Here is a 19,109-nt window from a genome sequence, read left to right on the forward strand (position 1 = left end):
GGAATTAGGATGTCGCCCTGGACGGCTGAACCTGGCCTTATTATTAGTGAAATTAATTTAAGTTCAAATTTTTATATTGAAGATGGATTGCGTTGCGTGTTTTTAAATTTTAGATCCAACTAAGTCTAGAGCAAGTCAAATTTGATAAAAAAAAAAAAAAAAAAAAAAGAAAAAGAAAAAAGAAAAAAGAAAAAATCCTCATGAACTCAATCAGTTCCAACCAACTTAAATTAATAAATTTTAAAATTAATATTATATAATTTCATAATTATATATATCATGTAATTTCTTATATAAATATTTAAAATTATTAATTAAAAACAAACAAATAAATAAAATATCACAAATAAATTAAAAAATAAAATAAACTATCATACTTATCCAAACAAAATTAATCAAACCAAACACAAATAATAAAATTGTTTCTAACCATCCAAATTCAAACACTAAAAACAAAAACAAATATTTAATGAACAAACACGAGCCTTATTTACAAATAATAACAAACTAACAAAAATATTTAAAATTTTATTCGATTCAACTCGCAAATCCCTCTAGTTTTGGGGTGAGGTCCTTGCCATTCTAAGACTCTGGCCTACTTCTAACAGTATCAGTGGTGTTGGATGATTGAACTAACCTACACTTCTAACCCATAAGCTGGAGATTACGTGTGTGTGTGTGTCTCTCTCTCTCACTCTATCAAGGGTATTTTCTTGGATTAGACTTAAGAAAGCACAATTTGGATTCATTCCAAGAAAGGGTGCACGTGGCCAAAAAAATCAAATCCTTGTGAGTGTCAAGACATCCCATTTCTTGGACAAAGATCATATACAGAATTACCAAAAGCCATTCATTCATTGCTTAGATTTCTGGTATACTATGGGGAATGGCATTAATGTGAGCATCTTCTTTTTGTCATAATAAGATAAGATAATTGGCCGAGGCTACCATTTGTAACTGCACAGAAAAGGTCATCTATCTATGCCATTCAGGAAAATTCTTTTAAATAAATAAAAGAAACATCATCACACGACAAACACAACATTTCTAAATAGACACACAAAGGGATCTAACATTATGGCACCAAGCAGTTTTAAGGCAAATAAAATAAGTGGATATGGATAAGCAACTGACTGTCAACAGTAGCCCATAATATATTCCTTTTGTCATTAGTGGCAATGAAGTATCATCATTGACTGTTTTGGAAGAATTAGGGTTGCTTCCAAGGTTGAGTGGGACGACCTTTGAATCCAAGAATGTAAAAGCTGACATGGACACCTTAACTGATCCTGCAATATCCTCAGATATAAGAATATTATTATTGCCAATATGGGATCATTTTTATTCCCTCATGCAGTTGTTCAAATTCTGTGGCAATGCCAGATAAGGTCTGGCCATGGCTGTATATATCTGGTCTTCTGTTTCAAGGATTATCTTATACATACCCAAACAAAGAGCTGCTCAGGTTGAAGAAGGGTAACACATAAACATACAGAGGTTATTTCATATATAGGTATCATATATTAAATGTTCACTCTTGCATTTTTTCATTTCAAATAGATACAAACTTTGCTGTAAATATTTATGCAAAAGTATAGTGATGAACTAGTAAGTAACAATCATATATTGTGATAACTATAAAACAATCATAACTATTTCATTCAAATAAAGTGGATCAGTTCAAGTATCTTATACAGATTTTGGTATCTTAGGTGAAGGTAAAATGATGAATTTCTTCAAGAGAAAGAAGAAGAAGACATACGGCGGCGCAGACAGGAAAGGAGGCATAGTCAAAAGATGGAGGGCCCTCAGTGGCATGAACCATTGGGAAGGTCTGTTAGATCCTTTAGACCTTGATCTACGCCGATACATTATCCACTACGGAGAAATGGCTCAAGCAACTTACGACAACTTCAACTCCGAGAAGGCATCAAAGTATGCAGGAAGTAGCAGATATGCAAAGAAAGACCTTTTCTCTAAGGTTGGGATCGACATGGGTAATCCCTTCAAGTACAAGGCTACAAAATACTTCTACGCAACATCATCATCACTATTACCCGATGCCTTCATCATCAAGTCATGGTCAAGAGAGGCATGGAACAAGGAATCAAACTGGATGGGGTTTGTGGCTGTGGCTACAGATGAGGGGAAACTGGCACTAGGCCGACGCGACATCCTGATCGCGTGGAGAGGAACCATTCAGAATCTTGAATGGGTGAATGACTTCCAGTTTGGGCTAGTCTCGGCCCCGGAAATCTTAGGAGGCAATGATGACCCTAAGGTGCATTTTGGCTGGCACTCAATCTACACTTCAGAAGATCAAAGATCTCCATTTAATAAATCTAGTGCTAGACAACAGGTAAATTGGATAATACACTACGGACAAATCAACCGGCTTAACTAAAATCAATCATTGTTTACACCTTTCAGGTTCTCAGTGAGGTGAGGAGATTGGTAGAGCAGTACAAGAATGAGGAGATCAGTATTAGCATAACAGGGCACAGCTTGGGGGCAGCAGTCTCTACTCTAAATGCAGTAGACATAGTAGCCAATGGATACAACAGGCCCCAGGGCATGCTCCACAAGGCTTGCCCTGTGACGGCCTTTGTATTTGCCAGTCCCCGTGTTGGGGATGACAACTTCCGCAAATTCCTATTAACTCTACAGAATCTTCGGATCCTACGTGTGAGAAATGCCCTAGATGTTGTGCCAACATATCCTCTGATAGGGTACTCAGAGGTTGGGGAAGAGTTGGCCATTAACACAGATAAGTCAACCTACTTGAAGCCTGGGAATCTGAGCAGCTGGCATAACCTTGAAGCTTATTTGCATGGTGTTGCAGGGACACAAGGGAGTAAAGGAGGATTCAGATTGGAAGTGAACCGAGATATTGCCCTAGTTAACAAACATTTGGATGCGCTAAAGGATGAACATTGTGTTCCGGTTTCTTGGTGGTGTGAGAAGAACAAAGGCTTGGTGCAACAGGTAGATGGATCATGGGAGTTAATGGATTACGAGCAAGATGATTTCTAATTCAATAAGGTATTAATGATGACAAGAAACCTCATGCAAACAACAATATGTGAAGGACTAACCCTAAATTTGAAGATCTACTCTCAAGTTCAATATCAGGGGGTATTTATGTTTCTTTAGGGGAAAAAGACATAAAACAAAAAAAGAAGAGGTCTTGCGAGATATGAAATAGTTGTTGTTCTCTATTCATAATTCTCCACTGAGCTATGGGTATAGGGTACACGATTCACAGTACATAATTACTTTGAAAGAATAAAATATACATGTTAAGTATTCAATTCTTTTCTCAATAAGAAGGTAAATTCAAAGTAAAATTTCTCCTTTAACTTTGCAGTTAGCCTGGAGAAAAGCATGTGAATATGCATGTATGGCAATATAATTTATAAAAACAGTTCAACTTGAAATTTCATCTTCCAATGAGTAAGTGGCACATTCAGACCAGTTACATGATCGAACATGGATGGCTTGATTGAAATAATCACAGAAGAATCAAGAATTTTTACCACATTAAGGCAGGCAGTCAAACAAGATGATTAGCATCATCCTTTATGCCTTTTCCAATTTTTACATAGCATTAGATACTGCCAATAGGAAAATTTGAGTAAGTAGTTAACTCATGTACTTAAATAAGCTAAATTTCTCTATTTTCTTTGATAGTGTACACGAACTCACCATTGACAGAGGTTATTTCTTAACTTGAAGCGAAGTCTCAATACGTTGGATGAGCTGGTCAGCATTCATTGCACCTTCCTGCAGATTAGGGAGAGTATTTAAGAAATAACTATAATAAAATGTATACAGATTACATACAATTGACAAAGTGGCAAAAGAAAATGATATATTGTCCACGAACAATTTGTATCTTTAACTAATCTTTTGACAGGAACATCAAAACATTCAAGAAAAACTTATCATTGTTCCACACCCTGATAGTATGCATAGCAAGGTAATAATAAAGGTTCTGGATTTCATGTAACTGAATACAATTATCTCAGGCAACACCAACCCTAAACCTTATAACCATTGTACATAGGAACAAACAACAAAACATAAATAATAATTCAATAATTTAATCCGGCACATAATATAGAGGTGAAGCTTATAAAATCAACAAGAGTATGGAAAAGGTTACAAGAAAATATCACCACTTACAAAACGATCAAATGGTTTCCCATCTTTGAACAAAATGAATGTTGGCAATGCTTCAATGCTGTACTTATTTGCAATGGTGGGATACTTCTCTGTGTCAAGTTTCACTACCTTGATCTTATCCCCAATTAAAGCACTAACTTGTTCCAGAATTGGAACCATGAATTGGCAAGGACCACACCTAGAAAAGTCAAAGGCAGAAATACTTTCATCAGATATGAAGTTGATTTGTATATACCGGACATATTCATTAGGAGTGATGGCAAACAAAACAAGGTTGCTTATAAGATAATCAATCCATAGATCTATGGATAGAACATCACAATCTCTCAAAAGAAATCCATGAGTTATTATACAATCCTTTAAACATCAAAGCCAAACCATCAACACTTATGTACATTAATAAAACTTCAAAAAACTCAAATTATAAACTGTAAAGGTGTTTCAGAGTTACTAAAAAACTAAGTACTGGAAATTTCCAAGTTGTAAATCCAAAAAAATTGTTTAACTAAAAAACAGAAAAGAAGAAGAAAGTAAAAATGCAGTAAAATAAGAAAAGAATAGTTACCAAGTGGCATAGAAGTCAACTAATACTGGTTTATCAGATTTCTCCAATAAATCATCAAAGGAAGAAAATGTCTGCTTCTTTGATGCAACCTGAGTGAATAAATTTCAAGTTGTTACTGATCACTCATATTATAGATTCGAGCATTATTCTCTTTAGAAAATTTATAAAGAAGAAACTCGTAGACAATCTCTACTTACAGTATATCAAGCATCAATTTTCTTACCCAACTTTACAAGTCAATAACATTAACTGAGTTCATTATACTGGTCGTAATAAACCAAAATTATGACATCCAACCCAACAAAAAAATAAAAAAACGATGCTGCATTTTCAGTTCATATCTGAGAAGACTATTGTTTACAAGCTTCATCTTTTGGTTCCTTAAAATTGATTTCTTTGGGTTTAAAATATATTATGATGAATTAAGCCCACAAGAACTTGTGAGCTTTCTGCAACCTAAAAAAGGAAAGAAATAGTCTAAAACCGTGTATGCAAAAATTCAGAATACATTTCCAGAAACTGACGCAAAGTATCCTATCCTGGACCAGATCCAAAGAAAGCATACGTTCTCATTATAGAAGAAAGAAATATCAGATAATTCCGTCGATACTTATGTTCACGAAAACTCCAAAATTTCAACAATTCAACAATCCAAGTCCATACACACCAAACTAACATGTCGTAAAAAACATATGGACACTAGGAAAAATGGCCAAAACGTTCCAGAACACGAGCGTAAATATACATAAGAAACAAAAACAGCGTACTCCTGACCACAAAGATGTACTGAGATCGAAAAGAATGCTTAAAAAGGTTATTTTTATCCCGCTCCAAAAGTGGATGAACAATTACCAGCGTTAGTGTTCTGTAGCGCGGCTTAGATTTGAGGCAGCGATTCCGATTTCCAGAAATGCGGAGATTCGTGGGGAATTTAAGAGACGAGAAATGAACAAGCCTGGAATCCGTTGACGAAGAAAACGGCGACGTCTTAGCAACGATAGTCGGAAGCAGCGCCGCCGGCACAGATATTGACATTGTTGTGCTGCTCGTGTACTGCTATGGACAAAAAACCACAGAGAAGGGAATTTACGAGGAAAGGTGGGAGAGAAACGGAACCAGACTAGGGGATAAAATATATATATATATATATATATATTTATTAAAGTATAAATTATAAATTATATTAAAAGAGTGAGCCTGGGCCGAATGTTGTAGGCATATTGGGCTGAGCCCAACTGAATATAAGGCATCAAGCCAGAGTCCAACTGGGCCAGGTCAGTCCATTACCTTTTTTTGGTTAAATATTTATTATAAGAGTTTTAAACCTTAATTACAATTCAATAAATGCCCAATTGCGTAGAATGTTGCACGAAGTAGGGCGTAGGATCTTAGGAAGTTTGACTAAGCCTAAAAAACACATAAATGCGGATTACTATTCAAATACAAAACATAAAATTATATAAAGTCAAAATAAACGGTGCCTAAGCATTTTAAATAGTTTGAATAATATTTAAAATTTTATATTAATATAAACTTTTGATGTAAGCCTTATATTATTATTATAATTATTTTTGTAATCTACTAAAACCCTAAATTAATTACTTTTATAATTAGTCCAACTGGAATTTAGGGTAGAGTATGTTATATTTCAACTTGTTCCAATGTGTGTGTGTGTGTATATATATATATATATACTAATATGTGTGTGTATTGGCTGGCAGAGAAAATTAAGGTGAGCTAGCAATGAACATCTCATTGACACATTATCATTACCTGCAAAGGAAAGGTATCATCATCATCATCCTAATTCCATCACTATGTATAATTACAACAAATTCATCAATTTTATTTTTATTTTTTAAAATATATATATATACACATTTGTGAGCTGCGCGCAGGTTATAAGATGCAATCTCCTTGGCAAGCTGGTAATGGTAATGGTGAAAGACAGGTTAAATGGATAAGAGCTTCTGATAACTACTCAAAAAGTAATAATAGAAATGGTTATTTGATCAGTTTGAGACCAATTACCAGAAAGGAGTCGTCTTCGTCGATGATCATCGTCAGCAGGAGGAATTCAATAACTGATCACAAAAATCTGATGACTTCTTCAGACATGACCCAAACTGGACAGCTTAAAGAGATAATATATGCTCTCATTGAGTTAACACGTCCCTACACTGTCATTGGAAATGTAAGTTCTTAGTTTCTCATTGAGTCTATACAGATATATATATATATATATATTTTCTCTATGTTTGATTTGATTTCAGATGGATAAATAATATTGTATTGAATTTTTTTAATTTTATTTTATTTCAGGTTGTTAGTGTAACTTCAATTTCACTTTTACCTTTGAGGTCTTTGTCCGAAGCCATGGCTCCCATGTTTCTCCTTGGCCTGTTGCAGGTTAAAAAAAATAAAAAAATTATACTAGTATTTTTAATGAATAATAGTGCATAAAAGAATTAATCATAGACGATTGACCTTGTTGTTTTATGCAGGCAAATATTTCTCTTTTTCTGGTACAGCTTTATGCCAATGGAATTAACCAAATATATGACGTTGAAATAGACAAGGTGCATGATTTAATTAATTAAAAAAAGATTGAGAATTTAATTTCTAACTCTTGTACAAATGTATTTTAATTTAATAATTTATATATAATCTGCAGGTGAACAAGCCCTATCTTCCTATGGCTTCAGGAATTGTTTCCAGGGAAGCTGGGATTGCAATAACCTCTATTTCTTGTCTATTGGTATATATAACAAACAAACAATTTATCAAATTAATTTTGGATTTACTACCACATGATGTCTTGATTGCATATTAATTTCCTCTGACATGGAATTAATTAATTCACCTTGTCTCATCAGTCGATTTTAACGGCTATAATGTTTCGATCGCCTCCATTGCTCTATTGCAATCTTGTATTGTGTCTACTTGCGACCTTCTATTCGACAAATGTAAGATACATTTATAAATAAATAAATACATACATATTGCAATAAAATTTTTATAAACTCCTCAAAAGTGTGTGTCACATTTATTTTAGCTACCATTCATGAGGTGGAAAAGAAGTTCAACCCTCGCCGCGCTATGTGTTGTTTTCGGTAGAGGAATCGCAATTCCATTTGCTACTTTCATTCATATCCAGGTGGGATTATTTATATATTTTTTTTAAAAAAAGTTTTATTTAAAGCTCGAACTAATTGGATTAATTATATTTGTGAGTGTAGAAATATGTGTTGGGGGGATCAATATTGTTCACAAGATCTTTGATATTTGCTTCATGTTTTTCTTCAATCTTCTCCATCGTCGTCGCCTTATCCAAGGTTAAAACAATAATCACATGTTCGAATGAACGTATTTATATAATTTGTTTCGCCTATAATTTATAATTCTTTTGTATTAATTCTACAAAACAGGACTTATCTGATATTGAAGGTGACAAACAATTTGGCCTTGATGCACTCTTGGCTGTCAAGCTCGGACAACAAAAAGTTAGTATTACTACAATACTGTATATGTATCATTAATTAAGACATTTTTTTTTTTTTTTTCAAACATATTATTGATCACCATTTTTTAAAATTTTCTAATTCATTTTGGAAGGTGTTTTGGATTTGTATAAGCACACTTATGATGATTTATGGAGCTGCAATTGGGACCGGAGCTTCTTTGTCGAATTTTTTAAGCAAGTTTGTCATGGTAAGATTTTGACCCAATTATATATCTACATGGTAATAAATTAGTTATATGATCTAATAACATATTGTTACATACTATAGGTTATGGGGCATTTTGTAATTGCGAGCATTGTTATGCATCGAGGCGTAACAACTGATATGTCATCCAGTAGTCGATCCGGCCTCGATTTTTACATGTTTGTTTGGAAGGCAAGTTCAGAATCAGCTATATATTTCTGAGGAAGTAATTTAGAGTGCAATAATTCATTAACATATATGTGTGTGTGTTCTTGTGGTTGCAGCTAAAGTATGCCGAATATTTTCTCATCCCATTTATCCGATAAGGTCTTTTTCTTCGGAACTTTCTCATCGGACGATCACAAAATTTTTGTATGAATTTATCAACTGATGTTTCGATGTAGAAAGATCTTATTAATTATTATTATTATAATTATAGATTAGCATATTTAAATTTAAAAATTCTCAATAATCGCGTATCAAGAAGTTAGGCATGTCAAGACAATTAATTCAGCCTACCTTCAACTTGCAATTCCTACCTAGTACTAATTAATTTATAGCTGCCTTAATAATGCGTTTGTAGTCTATACATATATTTGTAGGTTTTCATTGGCTAATAATAATTATTATTTTTTTATCATTTTTGAAATTTTTCATAACTATAAAAAATTTTAAACTTTTATGTAAAGAATGACCATATATAATAAAATTGTTGAACTATAAATATGATCAAATGATCAATAATGTTGGAATGATGTATGTATTAACAAACGAATGGGACAAACAAGTGTAACTAAGTACATCGGATTAATTAATTAATTAATTCTGAGATGGACACGGAAAAGAACGACCATGATCGTCGTCGTCGTCGTCCTTACAAATTTCTTGGACGACAAGAGCCCTAGCTCGATTGATGGTAACAAGGCACAGATAAACATGTTCTTCAAGCTCCTCCACTTGTTTCCTCAACCCTAATTCGCATTTGTTCATCTCCTTCAACATCTGCTGCGTGCAGCAAACCCTAGAATTCTCCTCCTGATCATGCAACACCATTGACGACGATCTCGATCTCGACCTCGACAAACAAAACCTAATCAATGCCTTATTATGCTCGACCTCGTCCTGTAGACGGCTCACCAATCGACCCATCATGTCGAAATCTCTGTTCAAAATGTACGCCCCCTTCGCCGCCACGTCCAGCTGCTTAACTACTTTCCTCAGGAATCCATATTTCGACGAAATTCGAAGACGTTTAGAAACTTTTCTCTTCAATGGAGCTATGGGGATGACGAGGAGTGCGGGACCCACTACCAGGGCTGTAAGAGTGTGAATAGCGAGGAAGACAGCCGCCGCCGCCAGAACGCCGCAGGCGGCTGCGATGCACACGCCGGAGGCCTTTTTGAAGAATTTTATCAGCTTAATTTTCCGGCCGATCCTTTTCCTCTTCCACCTAAGATTCTGCAGAATTGAGGAGTGGTTTTCTCGGATTCGATTAAATTCTTGATTGGAGAATGAAGGGTTGTTGAGGATCACGCGGGACTGAATCTCCGCGAGGGCGCCGCCTCTCTGATCGGCGGCGGCGATGAGCTGATGGATGAGAGTGTAGTCGGATTGGATTCCGGTGAGGGTGTTGAGCAATCGGCTGCAGAAATTGGAGGCCTGCGCGCTGATGTCGAAGTAATTGGCGAGGAGTGATTTGAGATCGATGTTGTCGGAATATTTTCTGTTGAAAACTGGCGACGATTCGAGCAGCGACGCGACGGTTTCTTGGGCCGGGTTTAGGAGAAGGTTTTCTGCCGACACTTTTCTCGAATGTTTTGTTTTTGATGAAGATGAAGAAGGAGGGTTTTTAACCATGACCTGAACTTTGAAGAAGAAATCGGCGAAGGACTTTGTCCTGATTGCAGAAAGATATTCGTCGTTGACAGTGGTGCCCTCGTGGCTCGGACAACATGGTTGCTGCATATTATCTAAATCAAGACAAAACTGGATCGGATTAGAACTACATATATAATTAGCCTAATGATCGATATATAGATATATATTTGGACGTACCTTCTTTCTTGGTTGATTTTCTGAAAGATGCCCACATCTTGAATGTGTGTAAAATGTACTTATGGATGTAAGTAAGAATAAAACAAGAAGTACAGCAGTGCTTAGTTTGCCCAATTAGTACAAAGACAATCAGTCAATGTGTGTGTGTGTGTATATATATATATGTATGTATGTATGTATTTATCTATGCAATGGGCCAATGATAGAACGCGTAGCTAATTAAAAGGGCATGCAGTTAGAGGTTTGTAGTCCACGTCTTCTTTAGATTTATTTCCTTTATATATAAATATGATGATGAAATGGATATGGGCAAGATATATATATGGAAGGTATTTGCGAGAATGAAGACAAATACATGTATATGTATATCTATCTTATGATACTTACTAATGTATGGCCTAAATTTAGGTATTGTTGGAAATATGTGTTGGAATACGTTTTCAATTTTTAATTTGGTGGTCTCAGTCATCAGCTGGCAATTTCATGGCCACAAAATTGGGGTCTAATCCCACGTGGCAAATGTACATGCATGCAAGAAACCCTCACCCCAATTAATATTTTCCTTTCAAGCCAACAAACACAACATTCATGCGTAGAGGCAGAGGCCTCATCATATTAATAATTATTATTATTAATTAATTGATTTAGGTTATTATTGCTGGCCTCTAATAATTGCCTGCCTAATTATCATACACTTGTAGACTTTAGAAGTATCCAACACAAGATAAGTATTGAATCTTGAAGTGATGAAAGATGCAGTGTGTGTGATGTAATTAATTCATTGTTTATGGCCATCCCCAAGACATTTGTCTTGTATTTGTATGCATATTTTTAATGATGTAATTGTTGAATTGAATGTATGGCTGTAGACAGACCATTTTCTTGAACGAGAAGATCCCTTCCCTTGTCTTAACAAACTTTCTTGATTTATTTAACAGATTAAAGGGATATTGATGATACAAGACGCGGACCAATCACGTGAGTCCGACACGTGGCGTGGCCGCGGCGCGCCGCCGCTTCTATTTTGGGAATAGTAATCATGGTTTCTTCTGGAAGATATTTTGTTTCGTGCCATGATATCTCAATTAATGACACACTTCACGTTTCTTTTGCTGATGGGAAACTGAGACTCTCTTCAGTGTGAACTGAACTTGCTTTATATGGGCTTCATAGATACTGGGCTTCACCTTTCTGTTCTTATTGGGCCTGATACCAAAGCCCAATAGCTCTCTTTGAAACCACACCATTACTGGCCTTTTAACTAAAGACAATCTAATTATAATGGAAATGGTGGGCCAAGGTTATGATCATTTAAGAATAATAGTGCCCATCTTCATCATTATCAGCACCACTTGACTCGTCTTTCATTTCACTTTGTGCTGTGAAAAAAGAAACTGTCAAAAGGGCACACTGTCCCATGTCCTAAACCCATTCAAACTTGTCCTTTGTAGAACCAAGCACACTGTCTGACACTTGTTCTTGGACAAACTTTCATGCCTCGTTTCATTTAATAAAGTCTAAAAACCCTGCTGTATATGCATATATGTGCAAATCACTGTCTTCTTCCCCAACAAGAATACTCAGACAGAATCAGAAACAAAGACAACCAGATTGGTAGATAGATAGATACATGGGACATAACTTACTTCTCTTATTTCTTGTGGCTCCTCTCCTCTTTCAATATTCCCAGTCTGCAACAATGGTGGTTGATGGAGTTTCAGAATTAAAGAGCACTCACCTCCTAATAGGAGACTCTGTCAGTAAGTCCATTCCTCGACTGTCCATCACTACAAAACAGGATTTTGATTTCAAGTAATGATAATGTTTGCTGCTGTTGATGGTGTTCATTCAGTTTTCCAGCACAAGTATCGTCACTACAGCCTCTACATTTTCAAGAGCCAGGAAGCCTTCACTCTCTGCAACTTCACTCAAGCCACTCTCTTGAGAGACCCCAAATCCACTACTTCTTACACTGTGAGTCACTCCTTGAAATCTCCTGTCATGAAATGAATCATATATATTGTACGAATTCCTTTCCCTCGTACTGACTCTGATCAATGATCAAGTGGCACTCTTCACGCCCTGGATTCTTCTATTTTTCCTTCCAAAATGGCTCAAACGAAGAATGTCTGCAAGGCCACAAGTTTGCCTTCAAGGTTTCCCAGAACCCGCCGGACGGCGGCCTTCCTCCGCCGCCCGGGACACATCCTGCATCCGGTGCCATAGCCATTTCTTCCCCAGCTCAGCCGTCGTCCAGAGAAGGCCCCCCTCCAAGCCCTGCGCCTGCTTTGTCCATTACCACAGCCATAAGCCCTATGGGCCCCCCTTATAACATCCCAATCATCACCAGCAATCCTGCAGTTCCTCTGCCCACCGGTGAGGTTGACACTGCCACAATTCGACCTTTGCCTACTTCTGGCCATTGCCATTCCCAACAGGTACTCTGCTACTTGCAAATTGGAATAAAACACGTAAGAGACAACAATCATGGGGCAATATTTTGTAATTAGGATATTTTGTTGTGTGTGATGCAGGTGGTGGAGTTTTCTGCAGCTCTCAGAGCTTTGAGCTGTGTAAATTTGCTACTACTGGCTGTGGTCTAGATAGAGATTTCTTGGAACTTTCTAGTGACCTTAGGGGTAGCCTATTGATGACACCATGTGTAGTAGTTGTGCTCTGCTTTTGTGCCTACTCTTTGTTTGGAATGTAGAATGCAAATCTAACCAAAAGGATCAAGAACTAGACTATTATTTTGTTCAACTATTTAGTTTCAATATCACAAATTCTCATACTTTGTTCAACACACACATAAACACCCATTTCTCAAATTCGACATTATTTAAATGTTACCTTCAACCCCTCTGTAAGAATGAAGGGAAAACATATGACATCTGGCCTTGATGCACACCCTAACCAATAACCTATGACCAATTCAATTCAAAGGGCAGCCATTACTTGCTCTTTAGCAATCTAATTATATGTTTCTTGACCAAAATATCAGCATTTGTTGAGCTTGGGTGGGAAAAATAAATAAATTTTAAAGGCCATGCAAATGATTGATACCATCCTGGACTTTGATGGTTCTTTTGGGCAATGCACCTCTGATTTTCTAATGTGACCAATTTGAACAAGTCTTCTACGAAACATCAGCAACAAATATGCTACCCGAGTCACACCAACCAGCTAAAACATCCCTGTTGGAGCACTGCAGGAATGAATGAATGAGTGTTAACATTGAAGGAACTGCAATAAGCAGTGAATGGACTTCAAACTAGGATTAGTGCCAAAGAAGCCATGAAAGGTTAAAGCAGCAGAAGCTAGAGAAATGAAGAAAGATATCATGCATCCATGATAAAAAGCTTAAGTCTGTTTCAAAGTGGATAAGAGAGATAACCTTGCTAAATCCAAGCCAATTAGAATCCCCCCTAAATGCAAATGCCTCCTTACTTTCTCTCCACTGTCCACATAGAACCTGCATATATCTTTGAACATCAATGTACATTTTTTACTGCGGTAATGTGCTGAAATTCCTTAGTAAAATCATTTGTCCAAACAGTGACCCTTGATTTTAAGATTCTAGTGAATCAGCTAATGAGGATTAATATACCATGAAAATACATATATTTCATTTTTATAGCAAAATCCTTTATTTTAAAATCTATGCTTAGCACAATACAGATCTATCGAAAAGCCAATCACCTCATAGTCAACTCCTTGCACATAAATGTAATTGGGGTCAACAGATGAAAAGGTAAGCCCAGCTATCTGCAGTTTGCCAAACGGAGTGTTAACATGGATAATGATGATCTAAGCAGGATAGAGGAACAAAGAACTGTCAAATACCTTCAAATTTGAGCAAGCAAAATAAAATCAAATAAAGTAAAACAGTGCAATTAAAGACAACCATTCCATCAAATAACATATTCTCAACAAACCTCATATTTTGAGCAGTTCATCCACCTTGATAGAGCAGACCATCTGTTCACATTTATTATATAAAATTAGCAGAAAAGCAGTCTAAAATTTAGGGTTTCTTTTCTTTTTAACCCAAACAAAGAAGAAGTATGGGAATTGGATATAAACCAGCAAGGGTGAACTATAGTATGGTCAACTTCTCAAGTGGGACATTCTACCAACCTCCGTGGATCATAGAACGTGATGGTTCGGTCAGCCCCACCAGTAGCAACAATACCAGATGAAGATGCACTGACTGCATACATAATGTCTCCAACAGATCCCATAATTCTACGAACACAACCTCCATTTTCATTGGTTCGTAAATCCCATATACTTAGCTGCAGCAGATAATAAGATGAAATTGGTAAATCTACCTCAAAAATAGGAAATCTTTCATTATGATAATTCTACTAAGAAAGGAATCAATTTTACCTACCTGGGAACCTTCTGCAACAGCTAACATTGAACTTCCACTATCACTAACATTGTTCATAAATATCAACGAAGATGGATACCACAGCCTGCAGCAGGGCTATTTTATAAGTGACAGTAAAAATTGAACATTAATGTTTCACTTGAAAATTTAAAAGTAAATAACTTCATCACAGTTTTATTTTGCATTGTTTAAGCTCACTAGCTGGCAGTTCTCAATTAACAGAATATACAAAATAAATTACAAATACATATACAGATTAATGAAGTTTGTGGCAGCTGGAAGGATAAAAATTATACATGACACTTACGTGCGTAAACTGCGGAGATGAATATCTTGGTCATAAATATCAATGCTCTTGCTGAAGCTGCGTGCCACAGCTGCCTAAACAAAAGGCAGATACAATCAGTCCTTATATGTCTAACAGAAGTCCTTATATGTCTAACAAAAGAATCCTAGAGTGTGTGGAGAAAATATATATATATCAGTTGACAGTGAACACACCATTGAACACTGAGTGAATATGCACCTAATGCAAGTGAATATGCTCTTACGAACACTCAACACGCATAGAACATTAAATGAAATTCTCTTAAGGTGCATAGGATTGGAAACACGAGTAAAACAGGAGTGTCAATTACTCATCTAGTAACTACCTTTGCTGGAAGATACAAGTGCACAACCTCATTATGTCCGTGGGTATAGAAGCATTCAATAGTTAGTGATAAGGTTGCAAGCAAAACGAGTTGTTCACAAACAGCTCCAGTTTCAATGACCATTCCCTTCTTTTTCAGAACACTGATTCCAACCACTCCTACTAAAAAATTGATATAAAGATTGAAATGTGAACAAAATAGGAATCATGATTTTTGACCTAGATCCTTTCAGAAATGGAAAGGATTCCTACCATTTCATTAAAAATTTTTATCAAACATTGAAATGCGAATAGAAGTAGGAATAATGGTTATCTTGCAGATAATCAGCTCTGGAACTAAAACTGTCTAAGCCAATTCTCGTGATCCCAAACAGCCATGTTGGATTGGAACAGAGTTGCTGAATAAAATTTTCACTTAATTAGAAAAAGGACATGCCTGAATGGTCAATTTTTCCTACCAGGTCTCTGAGATACAAATCGTACACAAATAAGATATATTTAATTCAATAGTATTACCGCAAATAAGCATCAACTCCGAATCAAGGCATCACATCAAAAATTCAAAATCACCTTACAAAATACAATCCAAATAAATGATCTAGGAGACCATCAACATAAATAAAATATATAATGAATTAAAATAGAAATTTACACTAACCAACAAGGTTTTTATTTTTTTATTTTGGACAGGAAAGATTTTTTTTTTTTGATAGAGCATGATATGGTGTATTGAGTATCAAAGATACGGCGATCAAGAAATGGAAACACATACCATGAACAATTGATTGGGGTTAAAGCAAAGACCAGCCCAACTGCCTTCTCCAACATTATAATCCCGTGGAGACACTGAATATGTAAACCCATCTACATGTTGGAAAACAGATGCATTCTTTTAATCCCAGAAGGGAAAAAAGCCTTCATGAAATTAAATTTCCTTATTGTCATTTGCGGATAGACTATGCTAGCACAAACTATTTTAGTCCGCTGAACTTCTACTGATTTACACAAAATGCATATTCAGAACCTGAAGCCTAGGAGAAAGAGAGCAACGAGAAAGATATATAATCAAATTTAATACCACTATTATCGAGTTTGGAAACTATAAGGTGACCATAAGAGTCCACGCTCCCCAAGACTGAGCAATCCATCCCTGCGGAAGTAGCAAATTGTATATCACTATCACACCAACATAGAAAACTTGCATCTCAAAAGTCATTAAGCATGGGTACCAACACAATAATGAATGGGTTTATCCAAAAACATAGTCTCACTTTGAGTTTCAGCTAGCACAATACTTTGAATTTCTGAACGGTGAGGGCAGCGGTTAACCATTGACGAATCCAAGACCTTCATTAAGACGTTAGCCAATCAGCTTAACACTAGTAAATCACTTACTTCGTGACGAAGCTTACTTGGGTTTGCTCAGGGATTAGAAGGCTCTCTTTTCCTTGACCAACAAATGAATCCTCCATTGAAATCTAAGAATATAAAAGATAGATGTTAAGCCTTGGTTGAATCTAATTTTGAACCCTAAACATCCGGGAATTTGAACATTTTGGTATTTTCTGTTATCAAGTACTGGCCGAAATTATAGAACACCATGATGATTGCAACATGAGGTGACACTGCGCATTATCATAAATGCTGATCAAGTAATTTATTTTCCATACTAAACCGGACTTGATATCGCACAAAGCTTCAAGAAAAAATTGCATACATAATTGAACCGAATAACATATATGAACAAATCTTGCATTCGGATTAACAAACACTAAAACTTTCCGGAAAGGTAACGAACGCCATAATATCAAACTTGTTTGAAATAGGCTAGACAGCAAAGAAAAAAGGTGGGATATATATGAAAAGAAAAAGAAATTAAACAAGAAAACTAATAACTACCATCTAATCACCTAAACATAAGAAAAAGCATGCCATCCAATTCTGTTCAAAGAAACCCATGGATTCACATGCAGTAATTATCGCTTTTAATGGGTGCATACTCGGAGTTTGTATATGTTGGGACCCGAAGCAATGTAAACCCAGCAACTTGAGGCGACCCCATCTACCTGAAGAAATCAAATTTAAGAATCTTGAACTCAAATACAAATATAAACCTCTTTCGGAGAACATAGAGAGAAAGAAATAGCAGAGAGAGAGAGGGGGGAAAGTATACAGTGACGGCGAGACGGGTAGACTGAACGCTGGCCGGAGAAGGGTGAGGGATGAGGGATTTAGGAACTACTGCCTTATTCAAGCTCTTCGCATTCAACATCTTTAGCGTCAGAAAAATTCAAGCTCGCCAGGCAAGGAGTCGTAGGCGGCGGAGACGGGGGATTCCGCGACTTATGCCGCCGTTCCAAATATGGAAGGAGATACAGTGCCGTTAAATTTATCACCTTTAAGCTTAGTTAAAAAAAATAAAAAATAAAAAATAAAAAAAAAATAATGATAAGAAAAAGGAATTTGTGAAATTTGAGTATTTTAAAAAAGTAATAATTTAAATTACTAATTTAATTAAGAATAGATGTTAAATATGATATCTTTTAATATGTGTTATTTCATTAATTTTTTTTTTTAAAATTATTATTTAAATTCTAAAAATAAATATTTTGTATTAAATCGTTATTTTTTATAATTAAATAAAATATATATTATATATTATGTTAATAATTTTATAATATGTATAAAAAATATACTATAAAAAAAGGAAAATTTTAGCGAACCCACTGTTAGTGTGTTTGTTTTTTTTTGTGTTTTACTATAAAACTAAATTAAAAAGTGTGTAACACATTAATTTTTTTGGAATGTATCTTTAGCCATTTCTTTCTTTGAGGCTAGCTAGCTCAATATATATAAAAATTTTACTTACTACAAAATATTAAATCAAAACTCCTATTCTGGATATTATTCAAAAACAAAATCTTTAAACTCAAAGAAACACAGCAGTCCGAGAAATTATTTAGAACAAACAAAAATTGAATAAGTTATGTGTTACAATTATTCAAACTGACTATAATTATAACAGGAATAAAACATTAGTAGTGGTGAACATAACCTAATATTGTGATCCACCTTTGGCTTAAAGTGGCAAGTAGCACATGAACTTTCAGCCATGCCAACTTTCAATATACTCCTTTTCATAGGATTCGGTAAAGTATAATGCAACTACAGTGTTCTTATTTTAACAAGAAAATGGCATGTCTAAAAATTCCAGAAGATCAAAGCTTACTGATCTATTAATCAGAACAGTAACCTGCTTTTAACAAATCCAACAAGAAACTTCTGGTATAAATCTCCCACAACATATTCAATCTACAATTACAATGTTAGATTGCTCCCATGGTTGGGACTTCAACATAATATGAAGAACAAAAGAATTCAGGAAAGATGAAAATCAGGAAAAAAAGAAAGGATTAAAACCTACAAGTGATTAAGGATGCCCTCAGACATGGTTATGGCAACTCAGTCACTCCAATAAGCCAGCCCCACACCATCAATAGTTACCACTGTTCTTTAGCAAAACAGCAGAAGAAGAAGAAGCAGAAGCAGAAG

The 19,109-nt window shown here is 35.5% G+C and overlaps 6 protein-coding genes across 11 annotated transcripts; 3 read left to right on the forward strand and 3 right to left on the reverse strand.

The window, feature by feature from the left end:
• Positions 1-1,018: 1,018 nt before the first annotated feature.
• On the reverse strand, positions 1,019-5,866 carry LOC127246933 (thioredoxin Y2, chloroplastic-like). 2 transcript variants are annotated; one of them, XR_007837781.1, is made up of 6 exons: positions 5,603-5,866; positions 4,751-4,839; positions 4,186-4,363; positions 3,706-3,783; positions 3,537-3,614; positions 1,019-1,289 (listed from the first exon to the last, which is right to left on the reverse strand). XR_007837781.1 is itself a non-coding variant. In XM_051268594.1 (5 exons), the coding sequence occupies exons 1-4, from the start codon at positions 5,783-5,785 to the stop codon at positions 3,718-3,720; spliced, it is 516 nt and encodes a 171-aa protein (XP_051124551.1). In that variant the 5' UTR covers positions 5,786-5,866; the 3' UTR covers positions 3,400-3,614; positions 3,706-3,717. The 2 variants fall into 2 exon arrangements, 1 of the variants encoding a protein (XP_051124551.1); XM_051268594.1 differs by lacking the exon at positions 1,019-1,289 and having other exon boundaries at positions 3,400-3,614.
• On the forward strand, positions 1,411-3,304 carry LOC127246932 (phospholipase A1-II 1). The gene is made up of 3 exons (XM_051268593.1): positions 1,411-1,513; positions 1,713-2,359; positions 2,431-3,304. Exons 2-3 carry the CDS (start codon positions 1,724-1,726, stop codon positions 3,031-3,033), a joined length of 1,239 nt encoding a protein of 412 aa, XP_051124550.1. The 5' UTR covers positions 1,411-1,513; positions 1,713-1,723; the 3' UTR covers positions 3,034-3,304.
• Positions 5,867-6,656: 790 nt separating the features above from the next.
• LOC127246575 (coumarin 8-geranyltransferase 1b, chloroplastic-like) lies at positions 6,657-8,783 on the forward strand. The gene is made up of 8 exons (XM_051268019.1): positions 6,657-6,944; positions 7,073-7,159; positions 7,255-7,329; positions 7,425-7,508; positions 8,179-8,253; positions 8,366-8,461; positions 8,542-8,649; positions 8,742-8,783. The coding sequence occupies exons 1-8, from the start codon at positions 6,657-6,659 to the stop codon at positions 8,781-8,783; spliced, it is 855 nt and encodes a 284-aa protein (XP_051123976.1).
• Positions 8,784-9,174: 391 nt separating this feature from the next.
• Positions 9,175-10,760, reverse strand: LOC127246738 (UPF0496 protein At1g20180-like). The gene is made up of 2 exons (XM_051268266.1): positions 10,513-10,760; positions 9,175-10,427 (listed from the first exon to the last, which is right to left on the reverse strand). Exons 1-2 carry the CDS (start codon positions 10,547-10,549, stop codon positions 9,277-9,279), a joined length of 1,188 nt encoding a protein of 395 aa, XP_051124223.1. The 5' UTR covers positions 10,550-10,760; the 3' UTR covers positions 9,175-9,276.
• A 1,294-nt stretch (positions 10,761-12,054) lies between these two features.
• On the reverse strand, positions 12,055-17,939 carry LOC127246790 (uncharacterized). 4 transcript variants are annotated; one of them, XR_007837770.1, is made up of 14 exons: positions 17,731-17,939; positions 17,558-17,623; positions 16,970-17,035; positions 16,829-16,904; positions 16,636-16,707; positions 16,330-16,421; positions 15,213-15,286; positions 14,906-14,990; positions 14,650-14,807; positions 14,448-14,490; positions 14,212-14,277; positions 13,907-13,984; positions 13,576-13,717; positions 12,055-12,955 (listed from the first exon to the last, which is right to left on the reverse strand). XR_007837770.1 is itself a non-coding variant. In XM_051268352.1 (13 exons), the coding sequence occupies exons 1-13, from the start codon at positions 17,827-17,829 to the stop codon at positions 13,649-13,651; spliced, it is 1,044 nt and encodes a 347-aa protein (XP_051124309.1). In that variant the 5' UTR covers positions 17,830-17,939; the 3' UTR covers positions 13,233-13,648. The 4 variants fall into 4 exon arrangements, 1 of the variants encoding a protein (XP_051124309.1); XR_007837771.1 differs by having other exon boundaries at positions 12,055-12,958; XR_007837772.1 differs by having other exon boundaries at positions 12,055-12,961.
• On the forward strand, positions 12,143-13,192 carry LOC127246791 (uclacyanin-3-like). Of its 2 annotated transcripts, XM_051268354.1 has the most exons (4): positions 12,143-12,272; positions 12,365-12,486; positions 12,579-12,950; positions 13,047-13,192. In XM_051268354.1, exons 1-4 carry the CDS (start codon positions 12,143-12,145, stop codon positions 13,113-13,115), a joined length of 693 nt encoding a protein of 230 aa, XP_051124311.1. In that variant the 3' UTR covers positions 13,116-13,192. The 2 variants fall into 2 exon arrangements, with proteins under 2 accessions (XP_051124311.1, XP_051124310.1); XM_051268353.1 differs by lacking the exon at positions 13,047-13,192 and having other exon boundaries at positions 12,579-13,040.
• Positions 17,940-19,109: the final 1,170 nt, after the last annotated feature.

Source organism: Andrographis paniculata, unplaced genomic scaffold (assembly GCF_009805555.1).
Source record: "Andrographis paniculata isolate CXL003 unplaced genomic scaffold, ASM980555v1 Contig30END, whole genome shotgun sequence".
NCBI classification, from domain to species: Eukaryota; Viridiplantae; Streptophyta; class Magnoliopsida; order Lamiales; family Acanthaceae; genus Andrographis; species Andrographis paniculata.

What these genes read in the sequence shown, in the direction of transcription:
- LOC127246932 (XM_051268593.1), top strand. Translation starts at nt 1,724, where the DNA reads ATGATGAATTTCTTCAAGAGAAAGAAGAAGAAGACATACGGCGGCGCA. An exon ending in AATCTAGTGCTAGACAACAG is followed by an intron (nt 2,360 to 2,430) that starts GTAAATTGGATA and finishes TACACCTTTCAG; the next exon opens with GTTCTCAGTGAGGTGAGGAG.
- LOC127246933 (XM_051268594.1), bottom strand. Translation starts at nt 5,785, where the DNA reads ATGTCAATATCTGTGCCGGCGGCGCTGCTTCCGACTATCGTTGCTAAG. An exon ending in GCTACAGAACACTAACGCTG is followed by an intron (nt 4,840 to 5,602) that starts GTAATTGTTCAT and finishes TTATTCACTCAG; the next exon opens with GTTGCATCAAAGAAGCAGAC. An exon ending in GGAAACCATTTGATCGTTTT is followed by an intron (nt 3,784 to 4,185) that starts GTAAGTGGTGAT and finishes CCTAATCTGCAG; the next exon opens with GAAGGTGCAATGAATGCTGA.
- LOC127246791 (XM_051268353.1), top strand. Translation starts at nt 12,143, where the DNA reads ATGGGACATAACTTACTTCTCTTATTTCTTGTGGCTCCTCTCCTCTTT. An exon ending in CCTAATAGGAGACTCTGTCA is followed by an intron (nt 12,273 to 12,364) that starts GTAAGTCCATTC and finishes GTGTTCATTCAG; the next exon opens with TTTTCCAGCACAAGTATCGT. An exon ending in AATCCACTACTTCTTACACT is followed by an intron (nt 12,487 to 12,578) that starts GTGAGTCACTCC and finishes TCAATGATCAAG; the next exon opens with TGGCACTCTTCACGCCCTGG.
- LOC127246575 (XM_051268019.1), top strand. Translation starts at nt 6,657, where the DNA reads ATGCAATCTCCTTGGCAAGCTGGTAATGGTAATGGTGAAAGACAGGTT. An exon ending in CCTCTATTTCTTGTCTATTG is followed by an intron (nt 7,509 to 8,178) that starts GTATATATAACA and finishes TCTACAAAACAG; the next exon opens with GACTTATCTGATATTGAAGG. An exon ending in TTTACATGTTTGTTTGGAAG is followed by an intron (nt 8,650 to 8,741) that starts GCAAGTTCAGAA and finishes TTGTGGTTGCAG; the next exon opens with CTAAAGTATGCCGAATATTT.
- LOC127246738 (XM_051268266.1), bottom strand. Translation starts at nt 10,549, where the DNA reads ATGTGGGCATCTTTCAGAAAATCAACCAAGAAAGAAG. An exon ending in AAAATCAACCAAGAAAGAAG is followed by an intron (nt 10,428 to 10,512) that starts GTACGTCCAAAT and finishes GTCTTGATTTAG; the next exon opens with ATAATATGCAGCAACCATGT.
- LOC127246790 (XM_051268352.1), bottom strand. Translation starts at nt 17,829, where the DNA reads ATGTTGAATGCGAAGAGCTTGAATAAGGCAGTAGTTCCTAAATCCCTC. An exon ending in CATCTCCGCAGTTTACGCAC is followed by an intron (nt 14,991 to 15,212) that starts GTAAGTGTCATG and finishes GCCCTGCTGCAG; the next exon opens with GCTGTGGTATCCATCTTCGT. An exon ending in CTGTTGCAGAAGGTTCCCAG is followed by an intron (nt 14,808 to 14,905) that starts GTAGGTAAAATT and finishes TATCTGCTGCAG; the next exon opens with CTAAGTATATGGGATTTACG.